Source organism: Meleagris gallopavo, chromosome 1, assembly GCF_905368555.1.
Source record: "Meleagris gallopavo chromosome 1, MGAL_WU_HG_1.1, whole genome shotgun sequence".
In the NCBI taxonomy this organism is placed as follows: domain Eukaryota; kingdom Metazoa; phylum Chordata; class Aves; order Galliformes; family Phasianidae; genus Meleagris; species Meleagris gallopavo.
The window spans coordinates 76,817,496-76,840,981 of record NC_139404.1 but is presented as its reverse complement, the minus strand read 5'-3'; the positions used below and the strand labels follow the sequence as shown (position 1 = coordinate 76,840,981).

The window sequence follows — 23,486 nt, the reverse complement described above, 5'->3', positions numbered from 1 at the left end:
TTCACAGTCTTTCCCATTGTTCATGTTTAGACATGGTCATGAAAAGAAGAAAATGCCCAGTAATATTTCAGTTATTTTCAAGAAGTATGTGAATCCAGAGGGCTGTGCTGCTTAGGCATTCAGTGGCACAGCAAAGCAAATTTCCTGAAGGCTATATTTTACCTTAGAACCCTTTGCTTTATCTACCAATGTAAACTTGGAAATACTCAGAATTCAACTGGATGAGGCCTAGAGCAATCTACTGTAATCTAGCCTTGTCTTGAGAGGGATACTGCACAATATGACTTGTACACCTCTGTTTCATCTTGTTTCATTCTGTGATTCCATGGTTTGATCATTCTTAGCACCACCTTCTAAAACCACAGGTAAAGGGATTGTTTCTCTGTCTTCTTAAAATCAGATTTAATCTCTGGCTATGGATTGGCCTAAACTTGGGTTGTATAACTCCTCCTTGCACCACTCTACTATTCAAATGCTGAGGACAAGTGTGTTTCAGTCCAGAAAGCTATTAGGCCACCTCTGCCTTCAAGGATGTTGTCCCAGAGTCGATCATCCTTGGATGAACTGTCATCTTTTTGCACCAGGGCAGTATTTTGCCTATAATGGAGGCAGTATATTTCAGTGTCTTGCTGAAAGCACTGAATAACCTAGAAGATCATTAATATGCCTACTGTCATCTGTAGTAGTGAATTTTAGTCTCTGCCAAATTGATCTTGATATTGACATCATAATACAATGCAAATGAAGAGATTGGTTTGTGTTTTAAGAATAGGCTGCTGCCAGTACTAATCTTTGAGATTTTTTTACCCTTTCTGGCCTGTAAGAGCAGAAAACACTGAAATGCATATGTAGTTTATTTTGAGCTTCCTTTAGGAAGAGTACAGTGAATCTGTTTGTTGTATTAAAGATCATATTTTTTTCTTAATTTAGGGAAGAGAAATGTAGGAGAATCTTTCCTCAGCTGTTTTTATTTTCTTTAAACTAAAATAACAGTCTCCATAAGAAACTGGAATCTCATACTTGGTAGAAATAGTAAGATTAAAGCAGGAGTCAAGGGAGAATTTTGATCATCTCTTGTGTTTAAAAAAAACTCCAGATTACTCAAATATGCTGGTTATTCCTCAATTTTAATCCAGAGTGGAATAGCATTACTTTGGTGCTCTGAGGTTACCTAGTTAAGTGTCTCTAATATCATGGACTGTCCTGGTCCTGGGAGTGATTTGCTGATTGCAAGACCCTTGGTTTTGAATGAGATAGAAATGGTGCAAGCCAATTTTTTTTGTTTGTTTCTTTGTTGTTTTTTTTTTTTTTTCCAGACCAATAAATTCAACTGAACAGATAATTGCGAAAGCTTACACCTGTACACTGGCATGTAGTCATCTATTCTGTTAAAATATTGTAACAGTCCCTTGTCATGGGCTTGGCCCATGCCACCTAGTCTTCTCCTAAACCCTAGTGGACAGACTGGATACAATCATATGGTTTTGTGGGTGCAGGGTTTTTAGCCATGTAAACATGAACTGTACTGTGTCAGTTGTTCTCAGAATTAAACAACTTGTTAGATTTATGAGTGTGTGCAGCCAGTGAGGCTGGGGAATTGATTTGAGGCATACAACCAGTACTAGAAGAGGAATCACAAAAGAACTTTTGTGCACTTTCTTTTTTTTTAATGCCCCCTAACAAAATATTTTCTGTGAGATGTACAGTTATGTGCTTCAGGCAGCCTCTGTCTGTTTGTGGAATATGCATGTGCTTGATAAAATATACCTTGCTTACTAATGAGAAGCCATCTGGAAAATATGCTTCCCACTAGTCATGGCAGAACTCAAGTTACTGAGCAGGTATTTTCAGTCTTCTTTCTTTTCCTGACTTTTCTTACTTTTTATCTATCTTTCCCTACGCTAATCTTTTTTTCTTTTGTTTTCTCCCAGATTTTCCACGGCATAGTTGCATTACACTTTGGTAAAACAGATGGACTCAGAAATGATTAGGAAAAAATATATATATATTCTTTGTTTAAAAATGACCTCATGTTATTTCAGCATGTCAAAGTCATACTTGGGAATCCAGTGGTGAAGGATTGACATGACATGCAGCCCCTCAGAATGTGCAGTTCAGTCAGTAGTGTTCATTGGGGAATGTGAAGTCCTCCTCTTGGGACAGCCTGGCCAGGGACTATGCCTCAAGAAGGCATAGGTATTTCTCAGATATTTTCTCCTCAAATGTGCTATCTTAGCTTGAGTAATAAACTGCATAGCACTTCATGAGGCCTATTAGGTAACTGTAGTGAGGTCTGGCTTAGCAGTAAGCAGTTGCTTTTTCCATTTCTGGCAGGCCAGCTGGGATGTTTTACACTGCTTTTGAAGCTGGGAACTGCAGTTGCTCCTCAGAAAATCCTAAGAAATAATTCATGTAGGAAACATAAATTCTAGGACTTGCTGAAATCTGAGGTCTGGATAAACACTGACAGTTGATGTTTTCTGCTGATTTCTCCCTTGTTGAAGGAGAGCCATTCCGTTAGCCAAGGGGGAAGACTCACAGTACATATAACTCAGCAGCTAGGGCTGTTCCAAAAGCATCTGCACTGCTCAAGGACACTCATCCGATCTAACACTCAAGGCAGAACGGTGGGCACTTGTCTGAGAGCAAAGAATACAGCTCTGGGTGGAAGATCTGCACCATTTACTTCAGTACAATGCAGTCCTCAGATTGCAGAAAGTACCTAGATCTTTCTCCTGAGCCAGGTAGCTGATTACACCTGCAAAAGGTGTGGGTGTGCCAAAGTAGAGAATATCCTGCAAGCAAGTGCTTGCACCAGGAGGTGGTGAGGAGGCTGCATGACACTAGGGAATCTAAGAAGGAGATAGATAGCCTGTGCCAAATGCATTCTGCGGTGGACCCACATTTCATGGCCAAACAATCAAAAAATTCCTCCACTGGCACACAGCCGGCAGGGGAGCCAATAACATGGAGGGATGGAAGCTTAGAACAGCAGGGGCTAGCAGGAAGAAGATACTTCCCCTGAAGCTTGAGATGCCATTGCACATCTGCTGGAGGTGACTAATCCAGTCCAGTCCACTCCTAGGTTGACCAGTACAACTAAGAAAAGGCAACAGGTGATAGTGGTAGGCAACTTTCTTTAGAGATATTGAGGCACTCATTTACCAACTTGATGCACTATCTAGAGAAGTGTTTTTATTACTGGAAACTCGTATTGGGGTTGTAACTGAGAAATGCTTCATACACCTACTATTATCCACTGCTGTTTTTTCATGTGGGCATTGGTGATACAGCTAGGAGCAGTCTGAAGAATATCATAAAGGATTACACAGCCATTAGGACTGCAGTTAAGGGACTCTGGAGCGTGGGTAGTTCTTTCATCAGTCTTCCTGGTCAGAGAAAAGGAATATTAAAACAGGCAGCTGAATTTAGCGAATCAACAAATGGTTGCAGAACTGATGCTACAGTCTGGGCTTCAGCTGCTTGAACCATGAGACTTGCTTTGAGAGAAACCTGGTCTAATGGCCCATGTAAGCCTTTCTTTGAAGGAAATGGGTGGCTTGATGATTTGAGATATGGAGAAGGCTGAGGTACTTGTTGTCTTTTTTGCCTCAGCCCTCACTGGCAAGTGCTATAGCCACATTTCCCAACACATTGAATACAGAGGCAGAGACTGGGAGAAGTAAGAATCACTCACTGGAAGAAAGCAGATTCAAGGCCTGGGGGAATACAAACCATTGATCTGATCTCTCCTCTGTTCCTGGTAAGATCATGGAGCAGATCCTCCTGGAAACTGTACTAAGGCATATGGAAAACAAAGAGGTGATTGGTAACAACCACCACAGCTTTACTAAAAGCAAATAATATCTGACAAATTTGGTGACCTTCTACAACAAGGTTACAGTAGTGATGGATGGTGGATGAAGGACAAGCAACTGACACCATCTACCTTGACTTGTGCAAAGCACTTGTCACTGTTCTACACAGTATCTTTGTCTACAAATTGAATAGGCATAGATTTGGCAGATGGACGACTTTGTGGGTAAGGAATTGTCTGGATGGTCAAACTGAAAGGGTTGCTATCAATAGCTTGATGTTCCAGTGTAGACCTGCGACTAGTGGTGTTCCTCGGGGATCAATATTGGGATTAGTGCTATTTAACATCTTTGCTGGTGACATGGACTGTGGGATTGAGTGTACCCTCAGCAAGATTACTGCTGACGCCAAGCTGTGTGTTGCAGTTGTCATGCTGGAAGGGGGATACCATCCAGAGGAACCTTGTCAGTCTTGAGCTGTGAACCTTATTAAGTTCAACAAGGCCAAGTGCAAGGTGATATACCTGGGCTGGGGCAATCCCAAGCTCAAATACAGGATGGATGGAGAATAGACTGAAGGCAACTCTGATTAAAAGAACTTGGGTATTGGTTTAAAAGAAAAGGGGTATTGGTTGGTAAGTTCAACATGAGCTGACAGTAGTTAAAAGGGGGCCAACAAGAAAGGCAGGGAAAAAACGCATTATTCTGGAACGCAGTGATAAGTCAAGGAGTAATAGCTTTAAACTAAAGGAGGGTAGATTTAGATTAGATATTAGGATGGAATTATTCACTATGAGGTTTGTGAGGCTCTGAAACAGGTTGCCCTGAGAAGTTGTTGTGAACTTCTAAGTCTCTTCCAACCCCAACCATTCTGTGACTAATGTGGACCAGATCCCAAGGATCACAAATAGTGAAACTTGCAATCCATAATCTGAAAATAGAAGCCTGCATAAAAGATGGGGTAATCATGTCCTTAAAAAACACTTATGAGATAATTAATAAATACCGTGTGTAAATAAACTGGATGTTGCAGAGTACTGGAAAATACTCTTTTCCAGTATTTTCTGTTTCTTTTTTTCTTTTACACAAAATAGAAAGACAGAAAATTTGAACTTTAAGTAAGTGAAGGAAAACGGAGTAACTTTCCAGAACTTAGGGGAAAAAAAAACTGTTGACTTGTACAGTGTATATCAATACATGTCAATATCTATTTGACTGAATCTTTTTTTTTCCTTCCATGTCCCACTATAAGTGTACACAGAAAATTACACATGCTTGCATAAAAGTATTTCCCAGGGTATTTACAGACCTGATATAAACTGCTAGAGAGTACTAAATATATAGCTTGCACTGTTACAATCTGTTCTGTATTGTTTTGTACCTGAACAGAGAATACCATCTCCAAGAACAGTGAAATCTAGTACCTGTCTCCAGTGGTAGATTCATATTCAATGGAAATTCAGACTATTTCAGGGAATAAGTTAGGCTTGTGAAATTTTGCATATACTCTACTCTTGAGCAAATAATGCAAGAGACTGTTTAATACTGAGCTTCTGATGAAGCTGGACTTGCAGCCTAATGCTCTGTTCCAGAACAAAGTGAATACACTACAGATTCAGTTATTGTCCTAAACTCCCACCACAGAAATTTTATTCCAGAGCTGGAAACCAACGTGTTTTGGCTTAGTCCATGTTTATGTACGCACAACCATGGTCCTATGGAAAGCCTGGCATAAGTTCATGCAATTAATCTTTCTGTTCTGCTATTTCCTTTCGAAAAGGAGGGTGTTCTCACCTGTACTGCTCATTACAATAACTATTCAATAATGTGACTCTGCTTACACTTTGCCTGGTAGAGATTTTTTGTGGCCAGAATATTTCCAAACAACCTAGTAACCGTAGAATAGGCATGATCACGTGCCTCATGCTTCTGTGTTGGGCATGCTTTATTTCCTAATATAGAGGTAAGCTATTGTATTTAATCTCAAAATATGAATGTATATTCTGGGTGTGTAGAAGCTCTCTACAAGAGATGACTTCTTTGATTTTAATTGTCAAAGACAATTTGTGAGGGACAGATAAGATTCTAGACTGACTTGGAAAGCACAACATACTTTTTTATTTAATCTTTTTTAATATAAACAGAAATACTTCTGGATACAACTGGAGAAACCTCAGAGATTGGCTGGACTTCTCACCCTCCTGATGGGGTAAGCATTTCCTTTGCCCTTTTCATGACATCATCTCTGCTGGGAAGGTGTGCATGCAGCTGATGAAGAAAGGGAGACTGGAATAAACAAGATTTGTTTTATGGTTTCATGTACTTAGGAAGAACTTGAACATATTTTGTTCAAACAAGATTACTAAAAGAAGATGATACTGGGTATGATACTACTGCCTTTCTTTCTGCTTCTAAAATACTTAATAGGTCTCTATTCAACCTTCTGCTCAGACCAACTGATGAAATTGGGTAGGAGAGACTGATGCATTAACGTTTTCTCCACAGTGATCTCGTTTCTCTGTCTTGTTTGTGTTATGCATGTATGTAGAGACAGGGAAGTAGTGGGGAAAGATGTGACTCTCTGACTTTAAGACTCTCAATGCCACATGACAATTTTACATGAGTTATGTTTCAAAACAATTCTTTCCTATGTGCTTAAACAGCTCTTCTTTACCAGGTCATACTCAGTCCTGTGTAGTGTGTTGTTTTGCATGACAGCAGCAGGTTCAAATCCTACCATAAACAGGGAAAGAAGAAAGAAAAGGGAGAAGTCCTGTCCAGTATTTCTGGCATAGTTGAACGCCAAATTCCTTTTTAAATTTTGTATATCGTTTCTTCTTTTTCTCTTTATAGTGGGAAGAAGTAAGTGTCCGGGATGATAAGGAGCGCCAGATCCGAACCTTTCAAGTTTGTAACATGGATGAACCAGGTCAAAATAACTGGTTGCGTACTCACTTCATAGAGCGACGTGGTGCCCACCGAGTCCATGTCCGCCTACATTTCTCAGTGAGAGACTGTGCCAGCATGCGTACTGTGGCCTCTACTTGCAAAGAGACTTTCACACTCTACTACCACCAGTCAAATGTCGACATAGCCTCTCAGGAACTGCCAGAGTGGCATGAAGGCCCCTGGACCAAAGTGGATACTATTGCAGCTGATGAAAGCTTTTCCCAGGTGGACAGAACTGGGAAGGTGGTAAGGATGAACGTTAAAGTACGTAGCTTTGGACCACTCACAAAGCATGGCTTCTACCTGGCCTTCCAGGACTCAGGAGCCTGTATGTCCCTTGTGGCAGTCCAAGTCTTTTTCTACAAGTGTCCGGCTGTGGTGAAAGGATTTGCCTCCTTCCCTGAAACTTTTGCTGGAGGAGAAAAGACCTCACTGGTGGAGTCACCAGGGACGTGTGTAGCAAATGCTGAAGAAGCAAGCACAACTGGGTCTTCAGGTGTTCGGTTGCACTGCAATGGAGAAGGAGAGTGGATGGTGGCCACTGGACGATGCTCTTGCAAGGCTGGTTACCAATCTGTTGACAATGAACAAGCTTGTCAAGGTGAGATCCCATTTTCCCACCCGTTATGTAGACACCTTTTTATTCTTTCCCTCTGATAACATTTGGTATTTACCAGAAGTTCACAGAGCTAGAAAATGAAATCATTTTTCACAGAGAATGAATGATTACTAGCAGCTTCTTCTCCTTATGATTCCAGTTCCTCAGACTACAGTATCAGGGGCCATGTCTGGAACCAGGAACACAGTTGGAAACTCTATTCAGGCCCTTAGTTTAAGCTGCAACCAGAGAGAGCTTGTTGGGCTATATTTCCAGAATGAAAAGTTGTAACTAGACGGCTCTAATGTGGTTACACTTCTTTATTCTTTATGAATATGCAACAATAGTACAGTAAAGATGTCACATGGAGCAGAGCTGAGGTCAAATCTAATATAACCTACCATCCTAACTATCTTGGGCCCTTTTGTTCGTGCTGTTGAAACCAACAGTAAAAAAAAGAAAGGGGAAGTAGCAGCATCCTGGTCATGCGACAGTGGATCAGAGATCTGTGAGCCTGACTTGGTAAGGAACAGTGATAACTGTTTTATTCTTAGTTCTCTAATGTACTCTCTGCCCTGAGGCTGATGGTACATTCTGTGAAATGTTTCTAAGAGTAAGTAGAATAATTTGGCCATCTCTAAGTAATGGTATTTGGCTAAAACCTGACTATCCAGACTAATATGTTGACTGTCTTCCCATTTCAATCTCAAGACAATCCACTAGACCAAACTGTGGCTTATCTTGCTTATATAATATTATGTATATTGTCATTTTCATCCTTCCTTGGTTTTGATATGTATCTACTGAGCATCCCAGCAATATAAAATGTTGCTATACCACAATTAGTACTCTAAAACATTAAATCTAATGTGGAGCTTGTTTTCAGCTGCAGACACAATTTTAAAGTTGGACTATAATTTATTCAAATAAGAGTTTGACTGGGACATTGAGAGTACAAGTATTCTGGTTAACACAAAGTTCAAATCCAATAATTGTTAATGGTTGTCAATTTATTACTCGCTTTCTGTTTTTTTGAAGTGGTTGGGGTTATGCAAAATAACATTATTAAAACACAGTTCATTGTGCTGAAGATTTATGAGAGTAATTAAAGTTAGTTAGTACTGCTTATTTGTTTATTCTTTGAGAACAATTAAAATGTGTGTGTCTTTTTATCTTGCTCATCCTGAAAGCTACATTCATACAGTATTGCTCTTAAAAGAGAAAACTCAGTCGGTCATACAGTGGTTCTAAATAGCACTACCACTGTTGTCTTTACCAGTACTACGACTAATACAAAATCCAGGTAAACTACCAGTCAAAAATTTAGTATCAGACAGTAGTTGTAAGCACTCAAAAACTATGGAAATTAGAATGGGCAAGTAAAAATGAGGATTTTTAAAAATATCTTACAGATTTTCAAACGTTCTGGCTTTTGTAGGCTTCAAAACACAGACACTCCCCTGCAGTCCCACTACTGCAGGAGCTGGGCATAGATGAGAATAGGCAAATATTTTAAGTTTTACAGTTTATCAAACTCAGAACACTACTCCTACTAATTGCTTCCTGAGCATAGAATAACCAAACAAAAACAACCAACTAGTGAACCTTAGTGTTAGAAGATTATTTTTCTCCTCCCATTTTTCATAAGCTCTTGAGGACCTGAACTCCTATGCTAAAAATATGTTGCTGTCCTGTCAGAATGAAAAAAAACATTCAGCTAGTTCAATTTGTCCTCTTGTTTATACTTTATAAAGTGTCTTTTCCAGTACTTCTCCTCTTTGTATGTTCTCACTTCTTCCTAAGAACTGAAGGATTAGGTATGTGATTATATAGTGTTCTATATGAAATAACAGAGCAAAAGCAGAAGTCTAAGAGCAGACCTCTACTGAATGTCCTGCATAGAGCTCTTTTTATCAGGACCAAAGGGTGAACTAGGGATAGGAAGGAAAAGCAAATTCCACTCTTCTTTAGTAGAAGAGTGTGGGCATTGCCTTCTTCCTCACCATATGGGAGTCCTTCCTGGAACAACTGTTGGCTGTTTATTTAGTACAAAGAATTTGGCAAGAAGCATTCAGAGTAGATAGAAAGCCCTTCTACTTCTCTGCTTCCTACCATCAGTTAAGATATTCTTTCTTTCATTAGTTTCTTAACAGTGCTTGATGATTCTTACTGTACGGCAAATTTCTCCAGCTAAACAGAATGACTTATCTAAGATAAGTCAGACCTCAAGCTGATATGGTTGGGGGATCATCACTTTTCACTTTATCCAAGTAGAATTTTTTCTTTTGCAAAACAATCAGAGAGGAGAATGGCAAGTTACAGAAGAAAAGGGAAAGTTGGAATCTTGTTTTATTTTCTTCCTGGAGATGTGTGTAAAAAGGGTGCCTTGGAGGGACAGCTCACATGACTGAAATGTGGTCATGGATGGCTATGTCTTTCTCAGGAAAGACAAGCCAGCAAGACAAGGTGGTAGAGAGCAACTAAAATTCATTGAGTGCTGTCCTGGGGCAGATGAAAAATGAGAGTCTGTGGGTGTGGCTGGCATAGGTGGTACAGTTTTGGGCGTACATTACAGGCCACCGGACCAGGATGAGGAAGTTGATGAGGCTTCTACAGACAGCTGATAGCAGCCTCAGAATTACAGACACTGGTTATCATAGGGGATTTTAACTACGCTGATATCTGCTGGAAGGCATGCTCAGCGAGCCATTCACAGTCCAGGATGCTCCTCCAGTGCACTGATGATAACTTAATGATGCAAATGGTAGATGAACCAAATAGGGGAGGAGCACTGCTGGATCTTGTTCTCATTAACAAGGAGGATCTGGTTGAAGTGGTGAAGGTTAAGGGCAGCCTTGGTTGCAGCGACCTTGAGGTGGTGGAGTTCAGGATCTCATGTGGGAAGAACAGAAGACCAAGCAGAATCACAACCCAAGACTTCAAAAGGGCCAACTTTGACCTTTCCAAGCAATTGCTAGGGGAAATCCTATGGAACAGGGTACTTGAAGTTAAAAGGTCCCAAGATAGTTGGCTAGTATTCAGGGAACGCTTCTTCCAAGCTCAAGATCAGAGTATCCCAACAGTATTCCAACTTGCGAGGAATGTAAGGCTGTTGTCAGAGGATGTAGGGAGGCAGTAGGAAAGCTAAGGCCTCCTTAGAATTAAACCTTGCAAGAGGAGCCAAGACAACTGAAAAGGCTTCTTCAAATACATTGCAGATAAAACTAATGCTAGAGGCAGTGTAGGCCTACTGATGAATGAGGTGGGTGTCCCAGTGACAGAAGGTACAGAAAAGGCAGAGTTACTAAATGCCTTCATTGTCTCTGTCTGTACTGCCATACGGCCCCATACCCCAGAGGCCCCAGAGGAAGTCATGATCAAGGAGGAGTTTGCCTTGGTTAATGACGATTAGGTTAGGGGCCAACAAGAAATCTGGACATCCATAAATCCATGAGTCCTGATGGGATGCACCTGCGGGTGGTGAGGGAACTGGCAGAAGTCATTGCTAGGCCACTGTCCATTATCTTTTGTAAGTCATGGGGAACAGGAGAGGTGCCTGAGGACTGGAGGAAATCAAATGTCACTCCAGTGTTCAAAAAGGTCAAGGAGGACCCGGGTAACTACAGTCTGCCTCACCTCCATCCCTGGAAAGGTGATGGAACAGCTTATCCTTGGTGCTGTTGCTAGGCATATCAATGATAAGAGCGTCATTAGGGGCAGTCAGCATGGCCTCACCAAGGGGAAGTCATGCTTGACCAACCTTCATCTTTTATGAAAATGCCTCCCACAGCATTCTTGCAGCTAAACAGAGGAAGTGTGGTCTGGACAACAGGGTAGTGAGGTGGACTTTGAACTGGCTGAAAGAAAGAAGCCAGTGAATTTTGTTCAATAGGAGAGAGTCTAGTTGGAGGCCTGTATCTAGTGGAGTCCCTCAAGGGTTGGTACTGGGATCAGTACTCTTCAATACATTTATCAATGACTTGGATGAGGAAATAGAGTGCACTGTCAGCAAGTTTGCTGATGACACAAAACTGGGAGGAGTGGCTGACACACCAGAAGTCTGTGCTTCCATCCAGCAAAACCTGGACAGGCTGTTGAGTTGGGTGGGGAGACATTTAATGAAATATAACAAGGGCAAGTGTAGAGTCTTTTTGTATACTTGTACCAGTATAGGCTGGGGACTGACCTATTGGAGAGCAGCGTAAGAGAATGGGACCTGGGAGTCCTGGTGGACTGCAGGGTGACCATGAGCCAGCACTGCACTCTTGTGGCCAAGAATGCCATTGGCATCCTCCGGTGTATTAAAAGGGGTGTGATTGGTAGAGAGAGGTTCTCCTCCCCCTCTATTCTGCCCTGGTGAGACTGCATCTGGAATATTGTGTCCAGTTCTGGGCCCCTCAGTTCAAGAAGGACAGGGAACTGCTCGAGAGAGTCCAGCACAGAGCTACAAAGATGATTAAGGGAGTGGAGCATCTCCCTTATGAGGAAAGGTTGAGGGAGCTGGGTCTCTAGGTCTCCTGCTTGGAGGAGAGTGAGGGGTGACATAATTAATGCTTATAAATATATAAAGGATGAATGTCAGGAAAATGGAGCCAGGCTCTTCTCAGTGACATCCAATCATAGGACAATGAATAATGGGTGCAAGCTGGAACATAGGAGGTTCTACAAAAATACGAGAAAAAAACTTCGTTATGGTGAGGGTGATAGAACATTGGAACAGGCTGCCCAGAGAGTTTGTGGGATCTCTGGAGGCCTGGACACATTCCTGGGTGACCTAATCTAGATGTTCCTGCTCAAGCAGGGGGATTGGACTTGATGATATTTCAAGATCCCTTCCAATACCTGACAATCTGTAATTCTATGATTCTGTGATTCTTGTCTTGTGGGGTTTTCTGCAGCTCTAAGGGATTTTCCTCACAGAGGGTCTGGAATAGAAATTTCTGAGTGATTAGGTCATCTTAGATTATTGGCTCCCATATTACTCAACTCACTGGTAAATCTCAAATTGACAGATTGATTTATGGAAGCAGTTGCTCCTGGATTTCATTCCCACAAATCAGTTTACAGTGTGATATGTTTCTTGGCATTCACTGCCCACTGTTTATCGTGGGCTCTTAGCTAAAAGTCCCATGGGTTATCAGATGCTTTTGCAAATAGTACTTAGAATTAATGACTAAAACATCATTTAGAAAATATTTCAATAATGAGAATGTCGGGGGGAAAGAGAAGAAATGACTATTTGATAAAGTGCTAAGCTAACACTTTCAAATGAAGGAGTAAGGTGATCTTTGAACTTGAAAAGTCATTGAAATAAGGCTATTAATTTAATAATGTGTTTCTCTTTTTCCCTCTGAAGTCCAGAATACAAACTAACTCCAGAGCAGTTTTGTCAATCAAGCGTTATATCTTTTTCTTCTGTATCCAATACAGTGTTTGCCCTTTATCATTGAAAATGTGCCATTACTGTATCTGTGTATTTCTACATCTGCAATTGCCCACCAGCTACATCGCTGCTTATGTATCTCAGAGAATCAGCTTTTCTTCTTTTATCCACTTTGATCTCTGAGGGAGAAAAGATAATAGAAGTATTGGAAAGAACACAAATCGAACCACACTTTGAAAGGGATGGGGAGTGGTGGGAGCTACTTAGATCATAAGATCATGAGATATAAATATACTTACTGAAGTCTCCTGGTTAGAGTTAGACTGCTTTGTCCCCTTGTTGGGTATCACAACATATACAGCTTCTGTGATAAGGATTTAGTAATGGTGGAGAATGAAGGGGCAGCCTCTGTTGGAAGAGGTTAGGGGCTTTCCTGTGCCAGACACAACTGTTTCCAGACGATTCTGCAATAGCCCAAGGACAGGACACAGCTGAACTGATCAGACATATGGCATTTCTAGGCAAGCACGTTTAAAGGAAAAAATACCAGACAGAGAGCGGAAGAGAGAATAAAAAGACTGAGAAACAGCAGAGAGAATGATAGAGCAGGAGGAGGAAGTATTCCAGCCACCAGAGTAGATATTCTCTGCAGCCTGTGGTAGACCCAGTGCTCTAATGGTGAATACTTCCTGATGGAACTGCAGCCTGTGGAGAACTTATGCCAGGGAAGGGCAAAAGCATGAGAGAGAAGGAATTGCTATGTGCTGACCACACACATCCCATCTTCCCCTGTGCTTCTTGAGTGAGATAGAAGATTTTGGCGGGAAGGAGTAACAGAGAAGGGAGGAAAAGTATTGTTTTAGCATTTCTTTTTTGTTTCTCAACTACCCAAATTTATTTTAAAGAGCAGTAAATTAAGTTTCCCCGAGACAAATCTGTCTTGCCTGTGATAGTAATGGGTAAGAAATCTCCCTGTCTTTATCTCAATCCACATTCTTATCCTGTTTTTTCCCCATGTCATGCTGAGGGTGGGGAGTGGCTGGGTGGGCATTTGGCTGTTTGCCAATGTATTAAGAAGTGAGCTGGAGAAGATAAAATTGCAATTGTATTGTATTCATTGTAGAATGAATCACAACCCTATTACTGAGGGCTAGTATCAGTTATTAAACCTTCTCCATTAAACCCCTCAATGAAGAAGGGAGAGAGCTAGGGGAAAAATGTTTTTAGTAATATATTGGATTCACAAGGTTTTGGCAGTGGGGGGACTGCAGGGTTGATTTCTTTGTGGAGAGATTAGGAGCTACCTCACGTTGGAATGTGCCTGTCCCAGCTGGTATCAACAGGAATGCACTGCTGACCAGAGCTGAACCACATTTGTAACTACAAAACTCTGTCCCTCTTTACAGCTGATCCATTTCACATCTTTGTCTTGCATTGTCCTCCACTATTTCAAGAGAGCAAGCAGCATGACCCATACCAACTTATCCTTTTTTAAACTCCATGCTGATAATATTTTGCCTAGAGTCATTCATATGTGAGGCCCTCTGCACAGCCAGTTTTCTCTGGCTGTGATCTCAAGTATTCCTATATTCCTCACAGTTTTACTCTAATATCAGCTCTGATACTCTGTTTATTTTTGATACTCTCACATCTAATATTCATTCTTGCTGTCCCACACTGTTTATTTGTTGGACTACTTTACCAACAGATTAGATAGGTGAATGGACTCACTTTAAAACCACACAGTCACTAGGTCCAATGCAAGTAAAGGTATGGGTGTCTGATTTTTCAAGAATAAGTCATTATCAGATCAGGCAGTGATGCAAACCATGTCTTAAGGCTCCCTAGCACTGTCTTGAACTGATGTAATAGGGCACTGGTAAAAGGTTTGCATATATATTGTGTGATTAGAGAAGAGTTATATCTGGGCAGTGACTGATCTATATTTCCTGTCTAACATCCTGCTCAAAACAGCCTCAGAAAAAGATCAGAGAGGTTTCTCAGGGCTTTATTTTAATATGGTCTTGAATGTCCTCAGGAGTGGAAACCATATAACCTCTCTGTGGAAATTTTCCTTGATGGTTGTGATGATGGAAAGAATTTCATTGTACTTTGTCAGAATCTTCTGTTTTTCAACTTATGCCTGTTACCTCTCATCTTTCTACTGTGCACAATTGCAAAGAACCTAGGTCTGTCTTCCAAGAAAAGTCTTTGGAAGACTGCTTCCAGATTCCCCAAGTCTTTTCTTCTCAAGGTTAATAAAATGAAGTTTTCTCAGCCTTTCTTCATAGAGCAGTTGCCCCAGTTGTATGAATGTATAAGTGGCCATCTGCTGAACTTGCTCCCGTTTTTCAATAGCTCTGAGGGATCCAAAACTGGATGTAATAATATCAGTGCAGTCCTAAAACCTTTGCATCTCTGCTGGATAACTGTAAGAGTATGGGGCTTCTTTCATTCAATCCTACAAATGCAGTTTAATAAGAAATATTTTCAGATTACTAAATTTATCAATAACCAATATCAAAGCCAGTAGATCTCTTCTGTCCTCTTCTAGAGTTCTTTCCATCTGACCTCCCCAAGCAGTTGCCTTCTAGTATTGTTGTGCTCTCTCCTTAATAGTAGGATAGCACCCAAAAACAGACTGGTGACTTGGAGAGGATGTTCTGATTAAATCCCATCCAATAATGTTCCTTTAACTTTCCCTTACTCTGTTGCTCAAGAGATTTGAGCATGAGAATGTGTCTGTATAATCTACACATATATGTATGTATAAGAATTGGGCAATTTTTCCTGTAAATCTTTTCTGGACTAGCAACAGCTCCCTAGATATAGCATCCTTTATCATTGTTATGTATTTTTACATACTGATCTTATTCTTATGAATCAAAAAGTTTTGTTGATCTAGTACCTGGACTATTTCTTTTCCTACACTTGCAGTCAGAGCAAATATATCCCAGACATGTCTTGTTTCAGAACTGATCAGTCACACAATTGCCATATTTTAAAATGGAAACATGAATTTTTCCTAAGCAATTGCAGGAAAGGAATTTTCCCCAGGGCTCTTATCACTGTCTCAGTCAAAAGGAGAATGATTTTTTGCTCTTCTAAGTGTCTTCCTAAGTCCCAGCTCTGAACCAAAGTATGACTGGGTACAAATAGTCAAAACATTAACTGTGTGTCGTGCCCTAAAAATGGCACTGCGGGTACATGTACATTGATATTTCTGTCTATCCTTCTTGATCCTTCTCCTTATTCTATTTTGTTTGCTCTCAGAAGCTTACCTTTCTTTGCTTATTGCCTAAGTGAGCTTTTTGTTATGCCTATTCTTCTCTCTTGCTTTCTTTATTTCCGTCCTCTTCTACACATGATCCCAGGACTTTTCTCTGCTATTTATGACATGCTAGTCCTCTATCAGAAACTGCTTCTCTAGCCTCTCTGAGGAACTTTTCCTCAGAGCATTCAGATAAATGCAGACAACACAGCATGGAATATTCTAGGGAGGAGCTAAGGAAAATTGGGTCAGTGTCTCTGAGATGAGCTTTGCCCAACTAAACTGTTGTGGCATTCTGGAACTGGGCCAAGATGTGAAAATGTCTGAGACATGCTGGGAGAAAAAGCACCTGCGCATGCCAGAGTCAGCATTCTCCTATCATAGCCTTGATTAATGGGAAGTGGCAGCTTACTACATCCCTTGAAGTGCTAGCTCTGCTACCTTCTGTCCTTGCATTAGATTTCCTCAATTGATAAGGCCTAACTCTGTGTTTTATTGGTAAGTACTGGTGCCTGGGGGATGATCCAGTGACAAGGCCTGTGGCTTAATTTCTATCGATGTTTTTTTTTTGTGAGGTTGTTCTATAGGCAAATGGTGGAAGTGTTTCAGGGGAAGCTGTTCTTGTTCAGGCTTTCTCCAGGATGGTCCTAAGATGGTGATGTTCACTAAGGCAATACGTGTTAGTCCTAGTAATGGTGGGCTCCTTTCAGCTTGGGTATTTGTTATTGACTGTTTCCAGTGAACACAGTAGAAATCTGCAGAGACTGTAAGATACAGAAAGTGAACATGATGCCATGATCTGCATTAAGAAGGGAATTTTAGGCACACAAAAACTATAAACTTCGAGAGTGTAAAGAAGGGAATCCTGCAGAAATGAGTGAAAGCTAGACACTATGGAAAGACGGTTCTAGACTCACTACAACTGCTGGACTAAAAGGAGATAGCTTTAGCATATTTAGGTTGCTAGGGAATTTTTTTCTCTTTCCTTCTGAGTTAATCTTTGATACCTTATTTATAAAGTGACTGGACTGAGGCAATGTTAGAAAGAGCCTCATGTCATGGGGATGATTATTGGTGCCATCTATAAGCAGTAAGCTATCATATCTTAGGCAATTTTGGAAAGGATAAATATGCTCACAAATGTGTTCAGCTGCCTAACTGAATACGGAAGCTGAGTTTGCATGGAAGGAGAAGGTGTGTGACAGCTGTGGTCCTTGACCATGCAGGATATTCTTCAGCTACATGAAGGTCAATTAGTCTCTACTATAATCAGTCCAGCTATATTGGACAAAACTGCAAATGAAAAATGCAGTTAACTAGAATTTTAGGTCATAGTCTGTTTTCTATTTTTTTCCCCCCAAATTTTCATTAGGAAGGTGAGGGAGATGTGAGTCTTATTTAATCTCTACAGATCAGCTTAGCTTCTAGTATGCTGTGTGATTTCAGTTTGCTGGTTATTTTTTTTTTCTTGACATAGGAAGTAGAAATAAGTAGGGGTGACAGAAATGAGAATCTGGAAGTGTGATCCTTGCTCTGTATCTGCCATTTCTTCTGGAAATACAAGCATCTAATTACTATCATTCACCATTCTTGAAGTCCGCATTACAGTCTGACTCTTCCAGGACTTACCACTCTATCACAATACATGTGGAGGTTATGCTGCAGTCAGAAGACTGCAAACAGAGAATATGATACTAGAGACCTAAGGCTCACAGGACTTCATGGATGTTATTGATTGCTATGTCTGGAATGTGGCTGTACGCAGGCCCAAAGTATACATCAGAAATCCCCAAAGTACTTAGAAAACTCAAAGCAATAGGAATTGAATGCATATGAAAAGGAGGATCAATAAGTGGGATATTCTATTTTTCTGAAGTTAGTTGTTAAGAAAAATGCATAAATGTTCACTTAGAGCCTAAGTGAGTTAGAAATAATTTCCAAAGTTTGTTATTGATATTGGAGGTGGAAGCCTGCTTTCCTTTAGCATAGTAAGTAATTACCAGGTGAGTTAATTCTTCAGTTTCTGGTGTGGTGGTCCATTTCAGAACACTCATTAGATGTCCTAACTTCATATTAACAGTTGCACACAACGTTCTTCTCTTAGGCAGTTCTCTTTGATATATAACATTTTTGCTATTCTCAGTCTTTTGGATTCTTCTGCTTATGGTAATCACTTGGACAGTTTTTCTCTTGAATGTAGAAAGCAGCATTCCCATCTCTCTTCTGAAATCAAAAACACATTTGGCGTCTATATGAAAGCTTCTCCTTCCCTAGAAATGTTCTTTATTGTGAAACTAACTAAACGAATGTCAGTCCATGAATGAACTTTCACCACAGCTAATTAGGTGGTAACATTTAAAAATTCTGTGTCTATTTATATATAAAAGCAGTTCTAAAAGCATGCATAAAACTTGCATTAAAATTATAAAAGTTGTGTCCTAATATTTCAGCACAAGATCCAAGTACTTTCTGGTAGGTAATTCAGTACAGCATCTTTGCTGACCCTAGAATGTGTTATAATCCCATATTCATAATAACTTATTATATTTTTCATTTTCTTTCTTGTGCAATGGATTTCCATCCCTGTTTCAGCCTTTTCCATAGGCATGTTCCTATAAATTTGCAGATTGGACTTGACCAACTTAAGAGGCTTCTATCTATGCCTGGGAAGTTTCCGGAACTGCAGAAAAACAGTTAGGATTGCCTTTCTGAGTTCTGGCTTCAATTTGATGCAAAATCAGCCATGGTAGCTTACATTACTTTAAGCAATAAAACTGTCTAAGACAGCTTTTTAAAAAAGCAATTTTTTCTGCTGTGCCAGCTGAGAGAAAGTAGATGTGCATTGTTAATGGCTATTTCCAAACAGATCACATGACTACACTCTTTGGCTTCCCCAGTGCTAATGCTCTTTAGGTGAGTAAAGAGAAGACAGTTATATCTGATGGCCAAAGCTATTCCTGGACTGATTCTCTTTCATCTGCTGATGAATTAATTTAAGTATCTATTTTACTGAAAAAAATAAACTGTGTTAAAATTGCAACTTAAACAACGCTCAAGTTCAGAGCTGATATTTTCTGTACTGCCATAAAACAGTGAAAACTGCCATAGCTAGTAACAAGTTTTCTCAACACCGGCAGCACAAGTTAAATATAAATAAGATTGCATTGTTTCTGGAATCTGAATTAATGAGTTTCCTGTTCTTTCCTGTCTTATTTTCCCCTCCTTAGCCTGTCCCATTGGTTTCTTTAAAGCATCCGTGGGAGATGACCCTTGCCTTCTCTGCCCTGCCCACAGCCACGCTCCACTGCCAGGTTCCATTGAATGTGTGTGTCAGAATCACTACTACCGATCTGCTTCTGACAATTCTGATGCTCCCTGCACTGGTAAGTATTTGAAAGGATTATTTGAAAATAGGAAGAAGGGCAGTTAATGAGAGATAACATGTCTGAATGATTCACGGAAGTTCCAATTCACCACTTCTCATAACCAACTGAAACAGTCCAAAATGTCCCTGGGCTTCCTTCTCTTGGTGACTGTAGACAAGCAGGTAGAAGTGTTCCTACATGCTATTTACAAAGTTGGTACACCAGAGAAACTATGTGTTTAGAATATTGGGATGCTGCAATATCAGATACTTAGAATGAAGATATGCCAGATTTGAAATGACTCATGCAACATTAAATAAGTCTGTTGCAAGTATGCATAAGATGATGAGAGAATAATATGCTAATTCCTCATTACATGCTATGCTCATTTCATACACAGGATAAACATAGTACATTAAAAGAATTAACCAATATTTTCTTTCTGTTATAACTGAAAGTGGCCATCTTTACCGTGTGGAATTCAAATTATATTTATGGAAATGATCAATTTTCTCACTGAGCTATCTATTGGTTATAAATTTTCACAGTTATTGACAAAGGAAGGGCAACTGATGATGTCTACCTGGACTTGCTCAAGGCCTTTGACATCATCCCAGATCACATCCTTATCTCTGAGTTGGAAGACATAGATTTGAAGGCTGGACTATTCATTGGATTAAAAATCAGTCAGATGGTCATAGCCAGAGAGTTGTTCTCAACAACTCCGTGTCCAGGTGGAGGCTGGTGATGTGTGGTGTCCCCCAGTGGTCTGTCATGGGATTGGTACTCTTTAACATCTTTAGCAGTGACACAGATGATGGAATTGAGTGCACCCTTAGCAAGTTTGCAGGTGACACTAAGCTAACTGGTGTAGTTGACACCACAGAAGGAAGGCATGCTATCCAAAGCAATCTGGACAGGCTTGAAAAGTAGATCCATGAGAACCTAATGAGGTTTGACAACTCCTTACATTTGAGTCAGGGCAATCCCAGATATGTTTACAGACTGAGAGAGGAACTCCTTAAGAGCAGCTCCACAGAGAAAGACTTGGTGGTTCTGATAGACAAAAAGCTGGACATGCCAGCACTGTGCACTTGCAGCCCAGAAGACCAACAGTATTCTGAGCTGCATCAAAAAAGGTGTGGCCAGCTGAGAGAGATTGTACTCCTCTACTATGTCCTTGTAAGGCCCCATCTGGAGTACTGCATCCAGGTATGGGGCACTCAGCATAAGAAGGATCTGGAACCACTGGAAAGGGTCCATAGAAGGGGCCATGAGGATGATCAAAGGGCTGGATGACCTCTGCTATGAAGAAAGGTAAGAGAGTTGGACTTGTTTAGTTTGGAGAAGGCTCGAGGGAGACTTCATTGCAGCCTTCCAGTACTTGAAGAGAGAGTATGAGCAAGAAGGGGAGCGATTTTGTACATGGTCTAATAGTGATAAAACACAGGGGAATGGCTTTAAACTAAAAGAGAGGAAATTTATGTTAGATGTTAGGAAAAAATTCTTTACTCTGAGGATGGTGAACCACTGGGACAGGTTGCCCAGAAAAGTTGTGGATGTTTTATCCCTGGGGGCGTTCAAAGCCAGACTGGATGGGGCCCTGGGCAGACTTATCTAGTGGCTGGCAACCTTCCCCATGGCAGGGGGGTTGGAGCTTGATGATTGCTAAGCTTCACCCTAAGACATTCTTTAATTCTATAGTTATGAACGTTAATAGATCAAGAAAGTAATTAACTCCAGAAAAGGAATTCGAGTTGGTGATGAGTCCTCAACAGTCTAGTTTAAATAACACATCAAGAATCACTCATGAATTTTGTGGCAGTGATGGAAGTAATTCGTGTCCCAGAGCAACTTACAGTTTCTCTATGGCTATGAAGTTAAACACTCAGAAATTAGGAAATGTGTTTTGTTTTGTTTTTCTGTAATCTCTTGCTATATATACTGCACAGACGCTATCAGCAACAACATCAAGCAATTTTTACTTCACAGAGATTTATTTCCTGAGCAATTGTCTACCCTTTGCATTGGCTGCAATAAGAATCCTCAAGGAAAACTAGTACGTGATTATACTATTGAATACTATATCATAAAACAAGTACAATACAAATACATTACAGATACAAAGTGGCAAAGTTAACAAAATCGAATTTAGTTCTTATATTTCTTGACATTCTGATCCTTCATCTTACCTCTAATATGTTTTAACCAGTCTTCTGCATGCAATTTTTCGGCATTTTTATTTTGTTCGTAACACTGGAAGTGAATCCTCTAGATACATGTATCTACAGAGTATGTTCAAATGCTCCAGCACTGAACAAGACTGTAGATTGAGAGATTCCCCACAGAAACCTCATCCATGCTGTTATAATAAATAATACAATCCTTTAAATTAATCAAGAGCAAATAGACAAAAGACTATCAGCAAGTATCTATGAAACCTATAGGTAGATAATAGAAGAATAGTGAGAATGAGAATTCTTGGGTTTTGTTCAAGCCTTCTGGAAGGATGTGTTCTGTAATTCTTTTTTCCCTTACCCCTCCCTGTTACTGAGCTCAGCCACTCTGTCCCTGCCTTTCCTGTCTCCATGTCCAGATTTAGCAGTGCAACTCTGCTTCTTATCTTTACTTTTCTGACAGCTTTGTCTAGCTTTCAGTGTCTTGTCCCATTCTTATCCCCACGCTGTTTTCTCATTCTCTACATTTTATACCTTCACTTTACTGCCTCTAACAGGACAAGTGGTGTGTTGTACTTGAACCCAGCAGATGGCTGAGCACGACACAGTCATTCACTCACTCCCCCTACTTCCCAGTGGGATAGGAAAGAGAATTGAGAAAAGCAAAGTAGAACTTGTGGGTTGAGATAAAGCTATTTTCTAAGACAGAGAAAAGGAAAAGAAAAATAATTATGACATATAAAAAAATATATATACAAATATATAATATGCATGTATGTATGTAACGTGTGATGCACGAGCAATTGCTCAGCACCCCACATCCAATGCCCAGCTATCCCCAAACAGGGGAAGAAAGCTAGATGAACTTCCACCCTCTTCAAAACTCATTCGGCTTGATGTCATATGGTATAGAATATATCTCTGGCCACTTTAAGTCAGCCGTCTTAATTCTGCTCCCTCCCAGTTCGTTGGGCCCTTCACTGAGAATGGCCCTGGCTCTGTACACCATTTTTAGCAGGCAGCTATAATCTTCAGCATGTTAATCTACATTGTTTTTCTCCTATAAACAAAATATAGCATACCAGACACTGAAGAAAACAATTTCATCTCAGATGAAACTAAGATAATATCCACCCTTTATCCCATAACATTTACATCATGCTCAGGTGTCACAACTTCTACACATCCTAACAAATCCTATTGTCTATGGGCCTTTAATGTAAATTGTCTATGGTATTCATTGTAGTTCATAACTTTGGGCTTCATCTGTTATAACAGTCCTCAGTGTGGGAAGGATGATTCACAGTGTTGAATTCCTGCATCCAGAAACTAATTCTGGTTCCACTGAAGTTTTTTTGTTCTTTAACCTGGGAAATTCTTTTTGTACTACTGTTAAAAATTCTTATAATAGCCGTAATAAAATGGCATGCAGCATTATGTAGTAATTTAACATCATACAAATTAAATTATTGGCTGTTCTCACCCAGCATCAAATCACCTTTAGGTACACAATGGACATTCCCATCCTTCCACATTACCCACAATGTGTACCCAGGTCCTTGAACAAAAGCAATCTCATGAATAGGCTTGCCTTTGCCCAAGGCAAGAATAACCCAGGCTGTCTTGCCCCACATGGAAAACGTGTAGATATGTGCATCACTGGCATTTTATCCCCTTCTGCAGTATGTAGGAGGTTTGATTGGGCAGGACTAGCTCAACTGGCAGATCCCTGAATGTTGATTAGCCAAGTAGCTTTTGCTAAATGTGTGTCCCAGTGTTTGTATGTCCCAGTGTTGTCAATGTATTGCAGGTGTTCAGGAGCTGTCCTAATTCTGTTCCCTCCCAGCTCCTTTGGCCCTTTGCTGTGAATGGTCTTGGCTTGGTACAACACTGCTTAATAGGCAACTATAAACATTGGTATATTTTCA

The 23,486-nt window shown here is 40.4% G+C and overlaps 1 protein-coding gene across 4 annotated transcripts in view; it reads left to right on the top strand.

Annotated features, from left to right (window-relative positions):
* LOC104909217 (ephrin type-B receptor 5) overlaps positions 1–23,486 on the top strand; it is a 72,167-nt gene that overhangs the window by 24,042 nt on the left and 24,639 nt on the right. For all 4 annotated transcript variants that reach the window (XM_010717465.4, XM_085236026.1, XM_085236010.1 and 1 more), the window contains 3 exons: positions 5,960–6,024; positions 6,669–7,365; positions 19,244–19,399. In XM_010717465.4, the coding sequence (XP_010715767.2) occupies positions 5,960–6,024; positions 6,669–7,365; positions 19,244–19,399 (918 nt within the window). The remainder of the gene's footprint in view (positions 1–5,959; positions 6,025–6,668; positions 7,366–19,243; positions 19,400–23,486) is intronic.